Raw genomic sequence first — 21243 nt, 5'->3', positions numbered from 1 at the left:
TAATTTAAAATTATCTCAACTGTGCTATTTTGAGACACCATGAATATGTATTTAGTTACCACTTGTAGTACACTTGAACCCATAAGTGTACTACAAATGGTAACTAAATACATTTTAATACAGAGATAGTAGGCCTATGTTAAAAGCACATTTTAGTTCATATTCATGGTGTCTCAAAATAGCACAGTTGAGTACACTTAGATGTTCTTAAGATTATCTTAATATACAAAAAATTCTTTAGTACTTCTTAAGTACAAAATTAGTGTGCGAAAATAGAGCACTTTAAGTACATTACGGAAGTACATAAAGTACATTTCAGAGAAGAAGAATTGACAGAGCAATTACAATAGGGTCCTCACACCATCAGTGCTCGGGCCCTAATAAATATATTAGAAAAAAGTGTATTATTTTCAATGGGGAAAAATAACTAATAAAAATTTTATAAATATTGCATAGTATCATAAAATACCCTCAAAATTTTAAATAATATTTAAAAAGTATTATTGAACAAAAATATATTACATTGGTTTTCCTGAAAAAAAAAATATATATATATTTTGTAAATGACTTTGTTGTTATGAACTGAATCATGGCAGCAACAAACTGAACTTACAATTAAAAAAAAAAAAAAACACTTAAAAACTTCATTTTTGTGTCTACATATGGCTTTATTGGAAGGTTTGAAGGACAGCGAAGAACAGCTGGATAGTTTTGTAACAATTTCTTTAAAACAAGCGGTATTCCCCATTTCCATTAAACACATCCTTATTTATTTCATCAACATCTGTGTTTACAATATACTCAAGTATTTTGAAATTGTACCACATAGTGACAATAAAATCCTCACACAAATATGTGCACATCTGAAATGTAGAAAATACAGTAAAGGCACTTTTTGAATCTATATTACATTATTAAAGTCAACATACAGTAATACTTTCAGTGCTACAGTCCAGTTAAACAGTCACAAATCACAGTTAAAAATCTCATATTTCACATGGCTTCAAATTATTATTCACAAAGGAAATGTGCAATGGCAAGACCTCCAGATGCTTAGCAATATATATCACGCAGTGAAAATGCTGGTGGGGTGCAAGTAAAGTGAAAAAGTGAAAATAGTGCTCTAAAAAAAGTTTCATCTAACTTTCAGTGTCCTCAGATAAAGTGTATCATGCTGTCTTCACATTCCTTCGGCACAGGCAGGTTGTAACTCTGACAGGTCAATTTGTAATTCTGCCCACCATTGTTATCCCAAAACTGAGTGCCCATTACTTTATAACAAATCGCAAACTCCAGCACAGCCCCAGGGTGAAGGATAAATGGAGGAACGGGAAGATGAAATCGAAAAGTGTCACAGCAGGGCCCGTTTGAAATAAATTTGCTTGAAACCCAGTAAGCTTTGGTTTCTGAGCAACTCTTCCAGTTTGTAAAGGAATAGCGAACACTCACTTCCTTCTCAAAAGCCAAATTTACAACTTGAACAATCCCTATAATGCCAGGCTCGTAGCACAAAACCCGCTCCAGGCATACTTGTTGGCAACACAGACGATCCATGAAGTTTGAACATTCGCCCGGCTGGACAGAGAACATGGGTTTCAAATATGGTAAGGATATCTCCATCCTCTTACTCGAGGCTAGCTCTGCATTCATTAACAGTCGGAAGAGAACATGCTCTGGGACAAACGGGTCCTCGCCGCTTTTAAAAACCTTGACATTTTCCAGGTCCAACCCCAAAGAGTCCACAAATCGGACGCTGGCTCTGCGACTAAGCTTTCTTCTCTCTGATGGAGATGGAAGGGACTGAGTCCGCCTCTGGATGATGGATTTGGTTGGGGGTTCACAAGACAGGCTGCGGCCTGCAGTTTGCCTTGGAGTGGTTCTCGGGCTAGGTGGCCGAATTTTAACTGGCTTCCTCCCGCTGTCCGTTTTTGAGCGGGTCATGTCCTGCAACATCGGTGTGGAACTTTCTTTTGAGCCATCTGATACCGTGGTAAAAAATAGGTCAGCATTCATCTCTTCGAGGGGTGTATCTTTATGGCAACATCCCAAAGACCAGGCCATGTTTATTAGAAATCGTTCCCTTCCAGTGCACCTTGCACAGATAACTTAAAAAGGCCTGAAAAAGAGAAACATTCTAGGTTATAAATAATGATGTATATATTTACCTATTATATATTTAATAATTTATTAAGTGTTCTAGTAAGTTTTAGGAAGCAATTTGTATGTCTGCCATAGGTAATACTGTGCAGCTGTGTAAACATGGCAGGCTCACTAACTACTTCAATCTCAGCTGGATACTATTCACTTTTATCCAAGACACATTTAATATCTTTTAAAATGGTACAGTGTTAGTGCAAACGTATACAGTCAGTGACTGTGCCTCTGTACGAATTTTTTTTTAAAAAAAGGAAGAAGTTCAAGTTTCATTATCTCACCAGTAAAATCCGACGTGTTTGGGTTTACGACGCATCTGAAAATCCTCCGATGCTAGTTTCATAAACCAAGCGTTCATAATGTGAACCATGATTATGTGCGAAGGTGAAGTATACTACGTGATTTAACTCACATACGAAGCATTTCGTGCAAACTGCGCAAAGCTGGTATGAGAGTGATGTCAAACGCAGGGGCGTGGCTACTGTGTCAGTTGTACTCGGGAAATGCTGTTTGTGTCAGGGTTGCCATGTCCGCCTGTCATAAGCTGATTTTGGCTTGTTTTATCGCTGCCTTACAGACAGTCGCAGGTTGTTGTTTTGGCTTGCAGGTGCTTAAAGGATTAGTTCACTTTCAAATAAAAATTTCCTGATAATTTACTCACCCCCATGTCATCTAAGATGTCCATGTCCTTCTTTCTTCAGTCGAAAAGAAATTAAGGTTTTTGATGAAAACATTCCAGGGTTATTCTCCTTATAGTGGACTTCAATGGCCTCCAAACGGTTGAAGGTCAGAATTACAGTTTCAGTGCAGCTTCAAAGGGCTTTAAACGATACCAGACGAGGAATAAGGGTCTTATCTAGCGAAATGATAGGTCATTTTCTAAAAAAAATCAAAATGTATATGCTTTATAGGCACAAATGATTGCATCACAAGTGCTTCCACCAGAACGCGATTCCGTATTCTTCAAAAAGCTTAATGTCCTACATCTTCCTTATTCTACTTACGGAACGAACGCGGCGCCAGTTCCGTTTTTTCCGTAAGTTGAATGCGGGAAGGCGTAGGACATTTAGCATAAGCTTTTTGAAGAATACGGAATCGCTTTCTGGTGGAAGCACTTGTGATTCGATCATTTGTGCCTATAAAGCATATACATTTTGATTTTTTTTAGAAAATGACCGATTGTTTCGCTAGATAAGACCCTTATTCCTCGTCTGGGATCGTGTAGAGCCCTTTTGAAACTGCACTGAAACAAAAATTTGTACCTTAAACCCTTTGGTAACTGTTGAAGTCCAATATATGGAGAAAAATCCTGGAATGTTTCCCTCAAAAACCTTAATTTCTTTTCGACTGGAGAAAGAAAGACATCTTGGATGACATGAGGGTGAGTAAATTATGAGGAAATTCAGAATTGAACGAATCCTAATCCAGAATTGCAGTCTTTGCATTTGACCACTTGTCTACTTAGACCTACATTATGTATTTTCTGCATTTAGCCCAAGTGTTCATGTTTGTGTAGAACTTTGATTTTATTGATTAGGCCTACCTTATTTAACTCTAGTGTTGTAAAAATACATTTTTTTACAGAGCTTTATTTACACATTTTCAATACTTTGCACATTAAAACAAACTTGTCTATTCATTAGTCCCTGTAATAGACAATTTGTGGTGCTTCAATTAAAGAGAGCATAATAAATACCGCAATATTACATAAAAATAAGAATTGTAAATTTAATGGTGAATTCGAGCTATGGTTTTAATGTTTTCAGACCCAGTCAGAAATAAACAGGCGTCACTATTTATTTATTTATTGGGTATTTTCTTTTTCAGACCAGGGTGTTTTCCTTTGATCTGGCAACACTGCTAGTCATTTTAATAAAACAGTGATCCTTGCGAACTTACACAACCATAATAGCAGCCTCTTGATACATACACCTACGCATATTTTGGTTTTTGCAGTATTTTATGAGTAACCGTTACGAGCAGCGGTGAAATTAACATGCTTCTCGCATTTCAGTTATAAACTTCAATTCCCATCATGCCAGTCGGAGGAGGATCACGACGACAGCGATGCTTGAACATACAAAGCAGCAGCAGGTAAACAAGTCTGATCGAGCTGCTGTTGTGATGCACAGTAACGGCGATTTCAAAGCGTTTCGCTCATTGGAAGATGATAGGGATTTCATAATCAATATGAAAAGGTGATTATTGCCCTTTTTGAACGTTATCGTTAAAAAATAGTTTGTTCGACCCTGTTTAATGGATTGCTCTAATTCTTGGCAAACTGGAAAATATCTAAACTGTGACGCTGTTGTTTCGCAACATATCTGCAATGGTGCTCTTCAGTCGCACAGTGCGTGTACGCGCTCACAAATGGGACATTTTGAGGCACAGCTGAGAGCTTTGAAACTGCGCCTGTACACTTCATAGTGTTAATGCGATGGGACCCATCCTGCAGGAACGAACTGCGTCTGCGACACTGAAGAAGGTGCCAGACAAGGAGAAGGTTAGAATGAAAAATGCAGAAAACACTGGGATTGTTACCAGGTAACTTTGATTAGAGCAATTTATTAAAATCAAACAGAAATAACAAAAAATGTCACTAAGAATATGTGCTTTATTATCAGCAATAATAAGAGAGGAGCACACGTGAACCAGAATAAGAAACCTCTCAAAAAAACAGTGTCCTTGCATCCAGGCCAAGAGAAGGATCCTCTGCCTAAAGCTGAAACTGTAAGTTTCGTATGCAACAATAAGATGCATCAAACGTCTTTGGCAGCAATTTGAATATGTTTTCATGATTTTTTCCAGGTCCAAAATGGCATTAAACCAAAGAAAGCTAAGAGTCCGACTTGTGGGACTTGCAAGTTGCGTGGGTGAGTGTTGCTTAACATATGGAATTTAATATATAGCTACATAACAATGAGTAGCAATAAAGTAAAACAGAGGGATATATTAATATTTCACTGCAGAATGCTCTGATTAACCAATCAGAATCAAGTGTTCCATTAGGGCTGGGTATTGACACAGATTTCACAAATCGATTAGATTGATTAACAAACTCTTGATTTGATTTTAATCTCTATTTAATTTGATTCGATGTTGATTCATTTGGTTCTATATCAATCTCTTAAAAAAAAAAAAAAAAGAAAACAACTATGTAGGAAACACTCAGTTGGTACATTACTATAATATAAAAGGTTAAAATTAACAACAGAGTCCAAACTATTACATTTAATTGCTATTTTATTTTTAGGTATAATAATCAACACCTAAAAATAATTACAAACATGCACACAAAGCAGTTCTGAACTTATGTTTCTACTGAAATATAAACATTTAAACTGTGGTTGTCATAACTTGTTTTCATGACAGATTTATTCAAACATGCATTAAATACATCTCTAACAGGTTAAGTAAAAATATAATGAACATATAATATAGTGCATATATTTAGCACAATGCGCCTTTCTAGGGTTACTTTTTCTAGCTAAAAAAATGTTATGGTCTTTGAATGGCTTTCCTTAGGTCAGAGGCCTTCAACCCTAGTCCTGGGGACCCACTGTCCTGCAAAATTTATTTCCACACCTGCCTATGATTTTCAGGCGATCCAGAAGAGCTTGATTAGCTGGTTCAGGTGTGTTTAATTAGGGTTGGAGCTAAACTCTGCAGGACAATGGGTTCTCAGGAGCAGTTTTGAAGACCTCTGCCTTAAGCCCGGGATACAATGCACGATTTTTGGCTGTCCCAGACGAAAGATTGCCATCGTGAAACAATCGTGGCGATTTCTGTGATCGTGGCTCTTAATCGGTGGTCCTATGTCGTAGAGTGAGAGAGGTTCAAAGTTGACCGTTTTCCTGGTCTTGCGACCAAAGATAGCCTACGATCATTTTCTGACAGTGTCAGAAATTCAGCATGATCAACGCACAGTGTGTTTGCTGCTACGACCTACGTCTACTGACCAGCCAATAAAAATGCGACATGAAATCAATGCGACATGGCACTAAAACTTAAAACGGCTTATCTCAAGCTCTTTTCCCTTATTCTTTCACTACTTCCTTTTTATTTTCAGCACACATAAAATCTACAACTGCCAAAGTGTGATTCAACATGGTATTTTTGTTACCCACTAGTGCATGCTGATGATGTTTTATTCTTCTATAGAAACTTGCATCGTAGCCTACGAGTCAATAGGTGTCATCATCGTACAGTCTACATGCATGTCGTGCCCGAGTTTAATAGATCACACAGTGTGATAAAGTAATGATCTTATAGGATTGCTAAAGTCGTGCAGTGTATCCTGGGCTTTAGGTAAATGTAAAATTACGTGACATATTGTTTTCAAGCTGTTTTTGATGTCTTTTGGCAGTTGAGACCATAGATATGTATACATAGATGCCTCATTCCACCGCTCTAGACACGTCGCTGTGTCCACCATCTTGCAACGGTCAGGGTGTTATCACTCTCAGTAATAGGGAGATCACACTGCACTTTTCGTTCCATTGACTTCCATTCATACACATGCAAATCCGAATGAAATTATGATTATAAAAAACAGAAAACAGAACAGACTAATGCCAGTTCAGACTAAACAATATTTTTGTTGGTTACAATAGTCACCAGCCGTGTTTCCATTACAGATTACCGCAACATTTTTGTAATTTTTTTTTCTTCTAAATGTCGATAAAAAACTATCGCGAAATTACGGTGTTTTCCTTAACCGATGTTATGCGACTAAAACTCTCGCGATTAATAATTTTCCTCTCGCGATAAGTCATTTTCTAAAAGATACTTCTTTCTGAGAGCTTTATTTGGAGCGTAATATTTGCCACGTCTTCTGGAAGCCCTTCTCCCCCATTAATGCTTCCCTGGGTGCTTTTCAATACTCCAATGGATGCTTCCTCATTTTTTCGCTCCTCCATCCTCCAGCATGTGTCCTGGAAACTGATCAAAGAAAATCTCGAAGGCCATTTTAATTCTATAAATGCCATTTCAATTCTATAAATGCACCGCGAGGAGGTGTGGAACGAGGAGTGAGAAAGCTTCCTGAGGAGCTATGAGTGAGGATGCACAGGTGCATTGACATCTAATACTATTATTTTCTATTATGTTAATTATTAATTGTTAATAGATTAATACTATTAGTATTAGATGTCAAACTTCAATAACAAAAATCCCTCGTGGCTCGAGCACAGCTTATGACGCTTTAAACTGACGCTTGAGGGATCAAGAATATTCCAGTATACAAATAAGATTTCCTTCGATTACCCCATCCTCGTTTTCTTTTCTTGCATCCTCCCATTGCATCTATGGGGTGAAGCTGAGGCGTGCGGAAAGAGATGCATAAATAAGAAAAGAAAAGCACCCCGTCTCGTCTTCTTTACAAACATACCGCGCTATCTTTAAAGAATGATGATGTGACTGTACGTCAGGTGACCTGTAAATGCGAAAAAACTGTTTCCATTGCAGTTTTGCGAAATATTCCTTTTTCGAATTGCCTGAAAAACAACCTCATGTTGAAATTCACGTGTTTCCATTGAGCATAATTCAATTCGTTCAATTCGCAATTACAATTTGCGCAATTTGAAGGGTAATGGAAACACAGCTACTGTGTCAATTTATACGATTTTGACTCCTAAAATCTTGTCATGACGTGGACAAGAAACATGTAGTACTACATGTTGCTACCCGACCATTCATCGCGTGCCGTCTTTAACCACGTGCGTACTGTCATCAAGAAGATGGGACTATCGACTGACAGAAGGTGCCTCGAGCATAAACAAACTATGGCTAGCAGCCTGTTTTGCTCTGTCTTGTCGTCAGAAAAGCCATAGTATTTTTGCCATAGCTCCACAAACATTTTACCCCATTGTAAAATTCCACTTAGCAGAAACTATATCATTGTCTCTCTTTCATTTCTGCATGTTTGAAAGCATATAGGACGGCGCTTCTGTGCTTCTATTGGCCAGCGTCACGCATGTGACGGAACTTATCATGGACGACTGAAAAAAAATCAAACATGCTAGTCTTTCTGTCGTGACGGCGTGAAGCATCGCAGACACGGCATTGGTTGTCGTCCACTATGACACACTACATGAGCGAATCTTGCGTCCCGATCCACATCGTCGTTTACGAATCCCCACAACACCCCACGTCAAGCAGATTGTGGCAAAATCGGGCTAAAATCATGTAGTCTGAACCGGGCATAAATGATCTTGGGATTTACGAATCGTTATCATTTCACTGAAATGAAGATTGATTAAAGCTGAAAAATCAGTATTGTCAACCCAGCTGTGATAAAATATCTCACTTGAACTATTGCTGTAGCACACAGGGAGAATCAGACCTGAGGCCTCCACATCCCAAACTCTCATGTCCCGAGCGTGGACAGGAAAGGCAGAAAATTCAGCTGGAGTCTCAGTGCTGTAGAGAGATGGTACAGAGCCACGTGGCCTTGGAGAAGAGCCGTCGTGCTCTCTCGCTGCCCTTGGCTCCTCAGCCAGTGCTGCAGCAGCTCACCCTGCAGAAGCAAGTCCCTGATCTGGAGTCACTCCGCCTTTTGGAGCACAAGGAGGACGACACGGACAGCGCCAGTGACCTGTCTGACTCCGAGAGGCTCCCTGTGCTGCCTTCTCCCTGCACTCCTCCTCAGCTTAACCTCAGAGCAGAGGTGTTCAACACCATGGACCTGCATCCCCACATACCTGGACCCAGGACAGTGGAGAATGATGACATCAGCTACAATTACCCAGACTTCCTGCCACCTCCATTCAATACCTGGAGCCTGAGGCAGCTTGCCATTTTCCTCAACACGGAGGGTAAGAGGGCCCCCCGGCCAAAACCTGTAGGGATGCTAGAGAAGTATCTGGAGCGCCTCCTCCAACTGGAGTGGCACCAGATTCAAACCATTCAGGCTGAGAGTGGGCAGCACATCGTGCCCATCATCCGAACAAGAGGTAATGCCACCAGTGTCCTAGCAAACAGCAACCGGACCAGGCCTCACACTGCTCCTCCAACACGCCTCAGCTCCCCAAAAAGCTTTCGGCAGGGTCAGCGGGGCTTCTTCTCTTCTATGGGCAGCCCATCATCCACCCAGCTTTCTCGCCCAGTTTGCCCTCACTGCCATATCCGTTACCCACTCTGCAACGGCACTTGCTCTTCATATGCCTACCAGCGCCATTCCCGTCTCAGCCCCCTTTTAGAGCGCAAACCCCCTCCAGCCAACACCCAAAAGAGAAGCAGCAGCGAAAGCCGGGCCTCCACCTCCGAAAACCGCACCACATCGAAAAACCAGCACCTGGTCAGTCCTCAAGCAGCAAAGGCTCAGCAGAACCACATGCAGGCCATGGGCAACGTGCGCAGGGCATCTCATGAACTTAACCCGAATGTCAAATCCCATTCTTCGGTCAGAAAAGGTAAGACTGGAAGGTCAAATGAGGCAGAGAGACAGAAAGATCCACCTGGAGCGAAACGTGAAGGGGTTGATAGGCGAGTTCCTGCCGCTATAAAGCGCGAAGGTGGTGGTCCAGGGAAAAAAATGGTTAAGGATTGTCCAAGAGCCGAAACAGGTGAAGTACGATTAAGATCTGGCACTAAAAGAATGGTCGCCGACAGCTGCGATGTGAAAGTGACAACGGCTACCAAGACTACTGGCAAGGTGAAAAATGCTCAGTACGCCAAGTAGTTAGTGCTCCTTTCATGCCTATTTTCAGTTGCCTCAAAACATTTCCATTTTGCGTACTGTAAAGAAGAGCTAATTAAATGATTCTAATATCACTGCAGTTAAGTGTAGTTATATGTAAAAAGGATAAAGGTGCGGTCAGATTAGCAAAATTTTGGCAAAGTTTGGTGAGAAAAAGGACCATTGTCTATTGGCAATAGTGTAGCGATGTATGAAGCGAAGTCAAACCAAGGAGCTTTCTGTTGGTCAACAGCAACTTGAACCTGTTTACCTTCAGACGAAATTCCCAATTGATGGATTTCTATTGAAATGTTTGAATTTTGCCAAATTTGCTGAACAACGGTAAATGTGACCGTACCTTAATAATTGTATCCTTCTCTTTAGAAATCATGCCTTTTCATCATTTTAGTAGATTTCAAAGTGCATTTCTTCAATAAGATATATTTATTTTATCTGCTTAAGTACTTAAAAGCAGGTTATCTTTACTTACTGTACGCACAAATCCTCTATAAAATAAAATAAACTTACTTCAATCTAGTGTGCATGTACATATCTCTTATTTGAGGGAGGTATGGCAGAGAATGTCAGTGTGTGGTGTTTTGTCTAGTAAGCACTATTGGTCAAAGAATGTATATTTTTGAGATGAACAATGAATGTTTTGTAATGACTGTATTTTTGTAAAGTGCTATTTACAAGGACTTCTTTTTTTGTTATTTATTAAATAATTTATCTGTTTATTACAATGGTTTGACATTTATTAAGTTAAATAAGAATGTTTTGTGTAATGCATTGCATTATCTTTGAATGTTTTGGAAGACATTACTTAGCTTCTCAGTAAGTTAAATGTAGTTGAATTGTGATGTTAGGATTGCCGATGGTGGTTTTGTGGTGCGGTTTGTGTTGATGAGGATGGAACGATTAATATGGTCAACAAGGTTATCTATGTTGAGAACTTTTCAGGTGATTACATTGAACTTCATGTCTCTAAATATAGCATGTTTTGTTTATTTTTTTAAGGAACAATGATGGTAGTAGTTTTGGAGTTTTATATGTGTAATGCATATGACCTTGAAAGTTGGTACAGGTTGAGGCCATACAGTACGTGGTACCACATTTCTATACTTGGTGTATTATATGTAGCACCATTTCATTTTGGATGTTATGTAATGTGAAGTTCTCTTATCAGGCAAAAAAACACATGCAAAAATCTACTTTTGTCCTATCATTGTCAGATTGTGCTTTTATTTTGCTGGGACTTTTTGGTAGAGTTGAATGCAGCTATTTTTATGAGATACAAAATAAACAGTTTTCATTACATCATCAGAGCCTCTGTCTACAGTATTTATTTGAATCCAGAAATTTATACAGTTATTATAATTTCATTATAAATCAGTAAACAATGACAGACCAATTTTCAGCATGCGAATGAAAATTTTCAGTGACTTTGCTATATCTTCTAGGTACTTAAATACTCATATTGACACTCATCTGAAACCTTAGGTAAATATTATAAGCATTGTGGGTATTAGTGGGATGTCATGCAGTTTTTCACACTGATTACAGTAGATGTCATTTGCAAGTTGTCATGTTCTCTTCTGTCCTGGGAAAGGCTTTAGAAGATGTTGAAGCTGTTTCTGGCGATCATTCACACAGCCTGTGTAAATACAAAGAGAGCAAAAAGCATTTGTACTTACATCAGGAGACATTACTAAATGCTATATGTGATGTGACACTTTCCACAAAGAGGTTTTTCATTATTTTTTAGGCAATAAAGGTGCAAATCCCATCTTCATAAGAGAGAAAACTTAGATGTGTAACAGCAAGCAGCATGAAAAGTAGCAGTAATCTCTTTGCAACCCTGTTACCAATGACATCTTTTTAAGGGATTAGTTCACCCAAAAATGAAAATTCTTTTATTAATTACTCACCCTCATGTTGTTCCACACCCGTAAGACCTTCGTTCATCTTCAGAACACAAATTAAGATATTTTTGATGAAATCCGATGGCTAAGTGAGGCCTCCATAGACAGCAATGCCACCGAACTTATCAAGATCCAGAAAGGTACTCAAAACATATTTAAAACAGTTCATGTGACTACAGTGGTTCAACCTTAATATTATAAAGGGACGAGAATAATTTTTGTGCGCCAAAAAAACAAAACTTTTCAACAATATCTAGTGATGGCAGATTTCAAAACACTGCTTCGAATCTTGTTTCAATTCAGTATTTTTGTTTTTCATTTTTGATTTTCATTAAAAATATCTTAGTTTGTGTTCCGAAGATGAACGAAGATCTTACGGGTGTAGAACAGGCTCATTGAATGCACTATAGGCCCAGATCTCCAATTAGGCAGTACAAGACACTAACCAAGGTGTGTATTTGCCACGAGGCATGAACAACCCAGAGCCTCTAGACCAACATCCGTGTAGACAGGTCCATCGTTCCACATTAGGTCAAATCCGCCAACCCTCTTCTCCTTGCCTGTCAGACTAAGCACAACAGAATGTTTTGGACAACAATGTCAACTTAAACAATCCTCCACTCTCTTGCATGTAATTTCATATCATTTTGTCAAATCGTACCGGCCCTCCATGTCTACAATGTGCAAGGTGTCCTCCAGCAGTCTGTATTTTAAGTCATAGTCCTCCTGACTGCTGGCTGTGAGGGAGGGTGAAGCGTTCACTTCAATTAGCCACCTGCATGATGGCAAGCTGTGCTGTCATTTTTTTTTTTTTGCAAGGTATTTCTATATTCATACAGTTTTGATAAGCAACATGAAATGCTCTCCCAACAAAGCAAGCAATAAAAAATAAAGCATTCTCACGGCTTTAAATCCTGGTCCAGAAGTATATCATATCCGTACAACTCAAAACAGTGTTTGTCATTGATGATGGTCTTCTGAACACTAAGCAGGCTGCGAATAAATATGTTGTCAACTTCTTTAAACAGAGTCTGCACTGTCTCGAAACCATGCTTAGCAGTCAGATAACAGCGTAGCTGTTGCATTTGCCACTTACAACCCTGAGAGAGAGTGAAAGTCAGAGATTACTGCTTTTTAATGACGTAGATTTTAATGAACATAATAGTACACTTCCAACATACTTTCTCAGGATCATAATCAGGAGCTGTTTTTTGCACTGCAACATTGGTGAGATGAACGTCTGTGTACATCAAGGTTAAAGGGGATAAACAAGCGAATTCCGTGTCTGTCCTGTACTATGGGGCGTAATATATAAATAGTGTGTGTAGTTCAGAAATATATGCAAAGGATACACTGATCGTCTATGCTGTTGAGAGAGAACCTGGTGTTGGAAAATCGAGCAAAACCATCACGATACAGCCAGGCCTTCAATGGAATATACTGCCAAAAACAAAATGATCATTATACTGCCTGTCTAGTTTTAAAAGTGCAACGTGCTACTTGGAGCTGCTCACGTTCTCGGACTCGGAATTATATAGTTTATATGGCAAAATGAATCTGTGTAATCTGAATAATCAACAATCAAAAACCTCAATGCAAGAAGTAACAATTGTTATGCAAATACATTATATTATAATAATGCATTAATAATGCACTTACAAGCGTATAGTTTAGGAACATTAGGTACAAAATTGGTGTAGAAACAAATTTCACTCAGAAACTGCTTGTAAATTTCATGAACAATTACAAAGAAATGGCACGTAACACATTGAATTTATTTAAACCTCGAAAAATCTTTTTTTTACACTGTAGTTATTTGATTCTGTTAGCCACATGAAACTGTCTTTTATTTATTTTCAGATTATTCTTGTATTAATAAAACATTAACAATAGTCATTAACAGGAGTTATTAAACTGAAATATTACAAAATAACTGCTTAAAGCTGCTGTCCGTAAGTTTTGCCTCTTTGTCGCCATCTCTGTTTGAAACCTGCAATTGCAATTATTGAGGGATTATTATCTTTATGTGGGTTGTGCATCAGCCCGGCTCCTCAGCGCAGATGAATCTAATGTTTGCTGTCAGTCACCACATCGGTATGGATACTGTTCTTTGGAATTACAAATTGTAATCTTGGAAGTATGACCAAAGTAAGAATTTTCACCAGAGAATGTCATCTGAACAAGTAAGTAACATGTCTGCCACTTTTGTTCTGACCAACTGAGAAAAAAAGCATCACAATAAATCGCACTGCAAATGGTGATTAAATCTAACGATCACCTAGCTCGGATTACGTCAAACCGTGCAAATTATTATTATTGTTTTACTTTGTTCTCTAATGTTAATTGTTAATGTATTAGCGTTACCTGTAGATTTCAATTTCCGTAGCCACTCTGCAGTTTGAAGGCTTTTGCTTTTGACTATGGGTGAATCTCCAGTTGTCGCTGATGATTGTCATTTGGACCTTTCTGGATTACAATCCACCATTAAAATGATAAATTTAATTATTGCTGCTATGAGAAAAGGCTATAAGTGATCCGCCTCACATGATATAGCCTACTAGCTTTGACTCATTCTTTATGTAAACAGACGTGACGTAATGACGCAAAGACAAATGACGGCATGCTTGAATTTCCCGTGGTAACCCACCAGTACCACCCGAATTAGAAAACATTATTACAAGCTTAGCGTTGTGAATCAGGCTAACGTAAGGAGATAGTTTTGAACACTGGCTGGTTATGTACTTGCTCAAAAATTGATTTTGGATCATTTTTAACCAAAAAAATATACGGACTGCAGCTTTAACTACATTTTACCGCTGAAGCCGCTTCCATTTTGAGAGTTTTCACATTATGTTGCAACTCTCAGGTGGTACAAGATGGAGCTCAGAGAAAAGTTGTAAGGACATGATCGCTTTTTACAAGTCGGAATCTCATTCCAACATGCCGTTAATTTCCATGAAATTGCAAATATAATGACTTTTTCAAACAGTTTTCCCACTGCAGCAGGAGAAAGTACTTTATCAATGGAAAAAATAACACTGCATATTTATGAAAAACAATTTAAAAAAAAAGCTCACTTACTGATGTTACAAGAACATAGACTCTCAAGTCAAATTTCCTCCCTGGTGGTAGAGGTAAAACATGTTCAGCAATAATAATAAAGGTTAAACTAAATCAAATATTAAGCTAAAGGCCAATTCACACTGCTCCGACAGATGCCTGACAAACTCGAACAATCACCAGATTAAAGTACGTCACTTCTCAGACATTCCACGACTCAACAAGCGCTGATTCAGTGCTCAGTTTTTGAAAACAAGCTCTGTCGGAGGTAACACACTGATCCGACAAAACCTGACCAAGTGTCATCTGTCAGCATCTGTCGGTGCAGTGTGAATTGGCCTTAAAACAGTATTAGATGTACCAGCTATGAGGTAGGGATTCTCAATGTAGCGCTGAGCGACATAGCTCTCAACTTGAGCCTCATCTTTCTGTTCTTCAGAGCGGGTCCCATCCTAAAAACAACAGCAGCACCGTTACACAAAATGAGGGTGAGTAACTAATGACAGAATTTACATGTTTGGGAAAATGTAAAGATTTAAGATTCAGTGTTGTCAAAGTTGCATTACCTTCCTCCAATCTATGATATCTTTGAGTTTTCGAAACAGAAAAATTCCTTTTCCTTGTGATCGTGCCACCTGTGTTGGGAAGTTATTGTAACAATGGATGACCTGTTGATGATCAGTTTGGCAGTATCGTACTGTTATAAACACTCACAGGCTTCATGATCCAGGTGCTCCCTGGGCTTCTCTTAAACTCTTCCACAAAGATGTGATACTCACTGGGCAGCACAAACGTACATGGGAAGAAGTCACATTTGGCCGCCTCTAAACGCCCAGCCTCCCGCTCTAAAGTTTTTCTATACCTCTTCAGGTTTTTCACCATCAGGTTCTTACGGGTCAGCTGAAAAATATAAATTATTCATGATTATTTTCCGTTCACCTTCATTCAAACTGTAATCTACACAATATGCTGCATTTTATACAATGTATTATACAATGTAATTTGTATAATTTTGACCTCGTAGTGGTTGCGGAAGTGACATATCCGCACGTGTTCCTCCATGTATGAGTGATCGAAGTTCTCTCTCAACCACCCAACATCACACCAGTTAAAGTCCCACTCGCCATCACTGTATAGAGAGACATGAATGCATGACGAAAAGAAGATACAGTAGGGTTTGAAAACACACACAGTAAAAGCACAGCACTTACTCTTTCACTTCTACCCAACCTGGTCTCTGGTTTAGGACATCCTGTATGGTGTTGGTCAGGCCACATCTGTACTTTATACAACTCCTTCCCTCCCTAAAAAAAATGAACCACCCTGTAAATGACCTTTTATTCATACATATGTATATAGGTCAATGACGTGACGGGTCATTTTTTTGTCCAAAGGCCTTAATAATAATAATAATAAAAAACAAAGATATGACATCCAAAGTATGTAAGGTAGTACAGCTAGATCTCTTTTATTGAATCCAAAAGGTTTTAATTATATTTTGCTACATATAAAGGTATTTTAAAGATTTTGAAGTGTCAAAAGGTCATTCGGTTTAACCGTACAAAGGCCAATACAACCATTTCATTTGTGATTAAAATATCTTAAAATGTAATAAATGTGTATATTTTTTATTCTGGCATGATTTTATAGCATCATATGTCAACATAGTGCAAAACGGTATTGAAATTATGTGTAGAAGTAGTTGCTTTGTTATGAGAAAGAATGTCCAGAAAAATGAATTTCATTGATGTCATTCAGAGTAACAACACAAAGGGACCATTTTGGATCAAGTCATGCGGTTAGTATCATGTGACAGGATGTGCCATCATTCAGACACCTGCAAAGGACCACATAGTCATGAAGAAAAGTAACCAACTTTCTCTTAACTATTTGAAAAATTCATGTTTTCACTTGCTCATACGCATTTCCCGAAACATCAGGTCATTTGGTACAACCGCTATAAAACATGGAAAACGCTGCAATTTTAAAAACTTTTACTAAATATAAAATGTTTGCTTGTACTTTTGCTAGCTAGCTAGGTATCAGCCTGTCAGCATTGTTTGAAAATATCGTCATTCGGTATAACCAAATGTGTTATTCAGTAAAACAGTAAAATATTTGGTTAAACCGAATGACTTTTTTTGGTGACAAATTTTGTCCATCTTGTAAAAAATGACAAAAGCAGTGTTAATTGATTATAAAAACCAATAATCTTATTGTCAACACTTAATAAAACTTCAAAATTAATTATATCTCCATTATTTTATTTTTTTAATTTTTTTTACACTTTTAAAAACCTTATTCGTCAATGACCCATATACAGACAACAGTCTGAACTTCAGACATAATTTAAAATGCTTTTTTTTATAAAAAAAAAATAAAAAATAAAAAATGAAGTTTGTACAAGCATCTCCACTATTCAAAAGTTTGGGGTTAGTAAGATTTTTAAATGTTTTTGAAATAATTGTTTTGTTTGAATTTGTTTTAAAATGTAATTTACTGATGCAAAGCTGAATTGTCAGCATCATTACTCCAGTCTTCTATGTCACATGCTCAAGAAACATTTCTGATTATTATCAATGTTGAAATCAGTTGTGCTGCTTCATATTTTGAAACCGCGTTACATTTATTCTGGATTATTTGATGAACAGAATGTTCAAAAGAACGGCATTTATTTGCGATATAAATCTTTTGTAACATTATAAATGTCTTCACTGTCACTTTTTTATCAGTTTAATGAAACGTGCTGAATAAAAGTATCCTTTTCGGTTACACTTTATTTTATGGCGACGTAGTTACATTGTACTTACTTAAATAAGTATTATTTAGTAATATTAATTAACTACATGTCCTTACTATAGAGTTACAGTTAGGGTTAGGGTTTGGTTTAGTTAGTTAATTGTAATTATGCATAATTTACTGTTATTACTAGTAAGTACATGTAGTAATGTGTAACTACGTCACCTTAAAATAAAGGTAAATAATAAAATCCTACTGCCCCAAACTGTATTGCGGTGGTGTAAAGTAGGCCTATCTAGACATTTAAATGAATGAATGTCATTGTATTAGAAAACAAAAGCTCACAGACTTACCCTTCCTTTTTCCTTTGGGAATTGTAGGCACCTTTATGTCCAGCTGTCTGCTGTTTAAGGTAAATTAAGTTTGTTACAGCAAACCTTATTAAAGCTGGAGCGTCACAATTTTGTAATGCAAAGCTAATTTTAATGACGGTATGTAGGAATGGCTCTTGTATAGCACACCATTTCACGTAATTCAGTTGTATGTTTGTGTCAAAACTCACCGGCTTACCTTATTCTTGGACATGTCCAAAACTAACCATCTGACAACAGCGGAACATTAACAGCGTGAGACTAGAATTGTAGTCTATATGTTGTCATAGCAACCACCGCTGACCAATCGCCTCGCCGCATCCCGCAGTGACGTTCTGAGAGCAAACCTCCTAACACTCTGCTCGCAGATATGCTCCATATATTACGGATCTTGATTTGCTTTTGGGAATAAGATTTTTTTTTATCCAAATAAAAATAACTAACAAACTAAAAAAAAACCAAAACTAAACAAAAAAACATAAATAAATAAATACATACTCTACTCTCAAATACCACACATAATATATATTTTTTCTTATATCCTGTTAATTGATTGACTCATGAAATAACAATACATACACGCAAAAAAACAAAGGAATGAAGTTTTATGATGTTGGAAATATTTGCTTTTGTCTTTTTAGAGCTCCTTGGTGTAAACAACATGAATGTACACTAGGTGGCAGCATAAATTTAAATAAAATTATCCACAAGGAAACAAAATCTTCACGTACACAGAAGCTTATTACACAAAAATTTGTCCAAAAGCAAACGTAATCTGACAACACTTGCTTTTCAACCAGCGTGATTTTTCTAAATATCTCACACAAATAAACATGTCTTGCAGAATAAAGGCAGGAGTTATATTAGTGATTCTCAAGCCTTGTTTTTACTCCAAAACCCTTATTTTCCAAGACAGTATGTAAACTTCCGTATTCTATAAAACGTTTCCGGTGCAGGTCTTTTTTTATGTGTACTCAAGATGCCTTCAAATGAGCTACCAAAGATGAGCATAACCTATGTCCATTGCATATGTAAACTGATATTATTATTATTATTTTCTTCTTCTCACTAACATTCGGATATTAAAATTAAATAAAAAGTCAACAATAAAAATAACTAGCTAGGTTAGCTTACCGTAAAAGTCCATAGATATTGCCATCCATTCATACTGCTGTTAGGCTAACCCTTTCTCTTTTCCTATTAAAAAAACATAATAAAATTTTTAATCTAATAACTTGAATTAATTGTAAGCCTTTTTTCAGCCATGGAAGTTCGCTGAGGCCCCCTAAAGGGCCCTGACCTCTGTACAACATCCAAGGGCCATTATTTGTGTTTGGTTTGGGAGTTTTTGGTCAAACGACGCTTGACTTTGGTGGGCACTGACTTTATGTGAGTTCGCAAATGATTGTTAAGTGAGTTGACCAAGGCAAGATATGTTGACCACAGTAGGCTGATAATGTACTGCAGCTGTGTGAATCGACCTCTCAGTTCATAAAATCTTACATCAAAACGCTCTCCAAATGGACAATTATCTATAAAAAAACCAATCTGCCATCTCTTCAAAGCAAAGCAAAGCTTAGGGGATGTACTTGGATGTCCATGGATCAGTAGAATCCTTTACACATAGAGAAAGGATTACCTGTATGACTCCAACCATGCCAACTGCCTGGGCTAGTACGTTTTTATCCTTCATCTCTCCTTGGGAGATATGAGAAGCAAACACAAAGTATGGTGAAAAACCTCCTTGTTCTGTGGCGCTGGTCCAGAGTCCTCATCCCAGAGCTTCCCTAAGCATTGTTGGATTCAAAGTGGAATGTTGGTGTGGAGGGTAATTGCCTCTGAGTGGGACGGTAGCGTTATGGCCAGGATATGGCGTGCAGTCTTTATCCTGACAGCTCAGCCCCAAGTAGGGAAAGATCCCAGCAGGGATGAACTTCTCATGCTGTCCTGTCCAGGTTTGAGGTTGTGGTTCTGGTGCTCTGGTCAGGGAAAATGTGAGGAAAAACAACCTGCATGTCCTCTAGAGCTGAGAAAGGAACAATTTTCAGCTTATAGGAATATTGAATCAACCTCCAAATGCTCCTATGAAAGCCTGTGAGTGATTTTTCCATTACTACTAGTGTTATCAAATGCTGGGACATGACTCCAGACTCTGGTATGTGTGGCCAAAACCCTCTAACCAAGCTTAATGCAGTTTGACTCTCTGCCTTGGTGGTTGGAATAGACATCTTCAGGTTTGGAGCCAGCCTCTCTCCTTGAGACAGCCGTCCAAACACTTGCCAACTAATAATCAAAATGAACCGATAAGCAAAAACCTTTCAACGGGTCTTGTGAGTGTGAAAGTTGAATTTTATATAAAAATATTCAAACTATTCATTGTTTGATTTTTAGAATAATGCACAGCTGACCTTCAAAAGATTAATTTGGCAATCAGACAATGGACTCTTTTGGCACATGAAGACATCACAAGCAAACATGACTTGACTGTGGATTATACATTAACATTTAAGAGTTAACATATGCACAGTGTTTCCCAAAATGGAAACCAAAAAAATTCAAAGAAGATATTTTTGTTGAGTTCTTAATATAGGGTTATTTTGTAATTGAACAATTGGCTCACTTTTGATTCATGAGTTTGAATTTGAATTGGCCACATCTCACAACTCTATTTATACCATTCAAAAGTTTTGGGTCAGCAAGATTTTTATTTTAAAGAAATGAATACTTTTACTCAAGGATGCATTCAACTGATCAAAAATGACATTTATAATGTTACGAAAGATTTCTGTTTCAAATAAATGCTGTTCTTTTGAACTTTCTATTCATCAAAAAAATCTTGAAAAACATTGTATCACATGTGTAACGATGCAAAAATATTAAGTAGCACAACTGTTTTTAACTTTGATAATAATAAGGAATGTTCCTTGAGCACCAAATCAGCATATTAGAATGATTTCTGAAGGATCATGCAGTGTTGGGGAAAGTTACTTTTAAAAGTAACGAGTTACAATACTGCATTACTCCTTAAAAAAAAGTAACAAACTGTGTTAGTTACTTTTTATTGAAAGTAATGCCTAACTTTTTCTCACCTGGGCTGGGCTTGCTGGTTTGTTTTTTTACTAACAACATCAACAACAAAGTTCTATTTTTGGCAAATGTAAAGGCCCTTTCACACAATGGGCCCTATCATACACCTGGTGCAATGCAGTGCCAGGCGCGACGCAAGTGTTTCACATCCTATGCCATGTTGTTTAAATAACAAATGCATTTGCACCCATTTGTGCGCCCATGGGTGTGCTGGTCTGAAAACAAGGTGTGT

The 21243-nt window shown here is 37.8% G+C and overlaps 3 protein-coding genes across 8 annotated transcripts; 1 reads left to right on the top strand and 2 right to left on the bottom strand.

Annotated features, from left to right (window-relative positions):
- Nucleotides 1–647: 647 nt before the first annotated feature.
- Nucleotides 648–2660, bottom strand: ppp1r3da (protein phosphatase 1, regulatory subunit 3Da). Its single transcript, XM_051880801.1, has 2 exons — nucleotides 2436–2660; nucleotides 648–2116 (listed from the first exon to the last, which is right to left on the bottom strand). The coding sequence occupies exon 2, from the start codon at nucleotides 2059–2061 to the stop codon at nucleotides 1156–1158; it is 906 nt and encodes a 301-aa protein (XP_051736761.1). The 5' UTR covers nucleotides 2062–2116; nucleotides 2436–2660; the 3' UTR covers nucleotides 648–1155.
- A 1368-nt stretch (nucleotides 2661–4028) lies between these two features.
- fam217ba (family with sequence similarity 217 member Ba) lies at nucleotides 4029–11157 on the top strand. Of its 3 annotated transcripts, XM_051880262.1 has the most exons (5): nucleotides 4209–4352; nucleotides 4498–4698; nucleotides 4779–4884; nucleotides 4963–5027; nucleotides 8479–11157. In XM_051880262.1, exons 2-5 carry the CDS (start codon nucleotides 4592–4594, stop codon nucleotides 9833–9835), a joined length of 1635 nt encoding a protein of 544 aa, XP_051736222.1. In that variant the 5' UTR covers nucleotides 4209–4352; nucleotides 4498–4591; the 3' UTR covers nucleotides 9836–11157. The 3 variants fall into 3 exon arrangements, with proteins under 3 accessions (XP_051736220.1, XP_051736221.1, XP_051736222.1); XM_051880260.1 differs by lacking the exon at nucleotides 4498–4698 and having other exon boundaries at nucleotides 4029–4352; XM_051880261.1 differs by having other exon boundaries at nucleotides 4031–4698.
- On the bottom strand, nucleotides 10780–20071 carry ttll9 (tubulin tyrosine ligase-like family, member 9). Of its 4 annotated transcripts, XM_051880266.1 has the most exons (15): nucleotides 19564–20071; nucleotides 19059–19121; nucleotides 17907–17956; nucleotides 16026–16118; nucleotides 15832–15943; nucleotides 15529–15714; nucleotides 15381–15449; nucleotides 15176–15266; nucleotides 14836–14876; nucleotides 13107–13194; nucleotides 12936–12994; nucleotides 12658–12854; nucleotides 12416–12529; nucleotides 12201–12322; nucleotides 10780–11486 (listed from the first exon to the last, which is right to left on the bottom strand). In XM_051880266.1, the coding sequence occupies exons 2-15, from the start codon at nucleotides 19089–19091 to the stop codon at nucleotides 11416–11418; spliced, it is 1326 nt and encodes a 441-aa protein (XP_051736226.1). In that variant the 5' UTR covers nucleotides 19092–19121; nucleotides 19564–20071; the 3' UTR covers nucleotides 10780–11415. The 4 variants fall into 4 exon arrangements, with proteins under 4 accessions (XP_051736226.1, XP_051736224.1, XP_051736223.1 ...); XM_051880264.1 differs by lacking the exon at nucleotides 19059–19121 and having other exon boundaries at nucleotides 17907–17953; XM_051880263.1 differs by lacking the exon at nucleotides 19059–19121 and having other exon boundaries at nucleotides 19564–20068.
- Nucleotides 20072–21243: the final 1172 nt, after the last annotated feature.

This window comes from Ctenopharyngodon idella, chromosome 22 (assembly GCF_019924925.1).
Source record: "Ctenopharyngodon idella isolate HZGC_01 chromosome 22, HZGC01, whole genome shotgun sequence".
Taxonomy (NCBI): domain Eukaryota; kingdom Metazoa; phylum Chordata; class Actinopteri; order Cypriniformes; family Xenocyprididae; genus Ctenopharyngodon; species Ctenopharyngodon idella.
The sequence above is the reverse complement of the archived record's forward strand: the minus strand, read 5'-3'. Positions and strand labels throughout refer to the sequence as shown.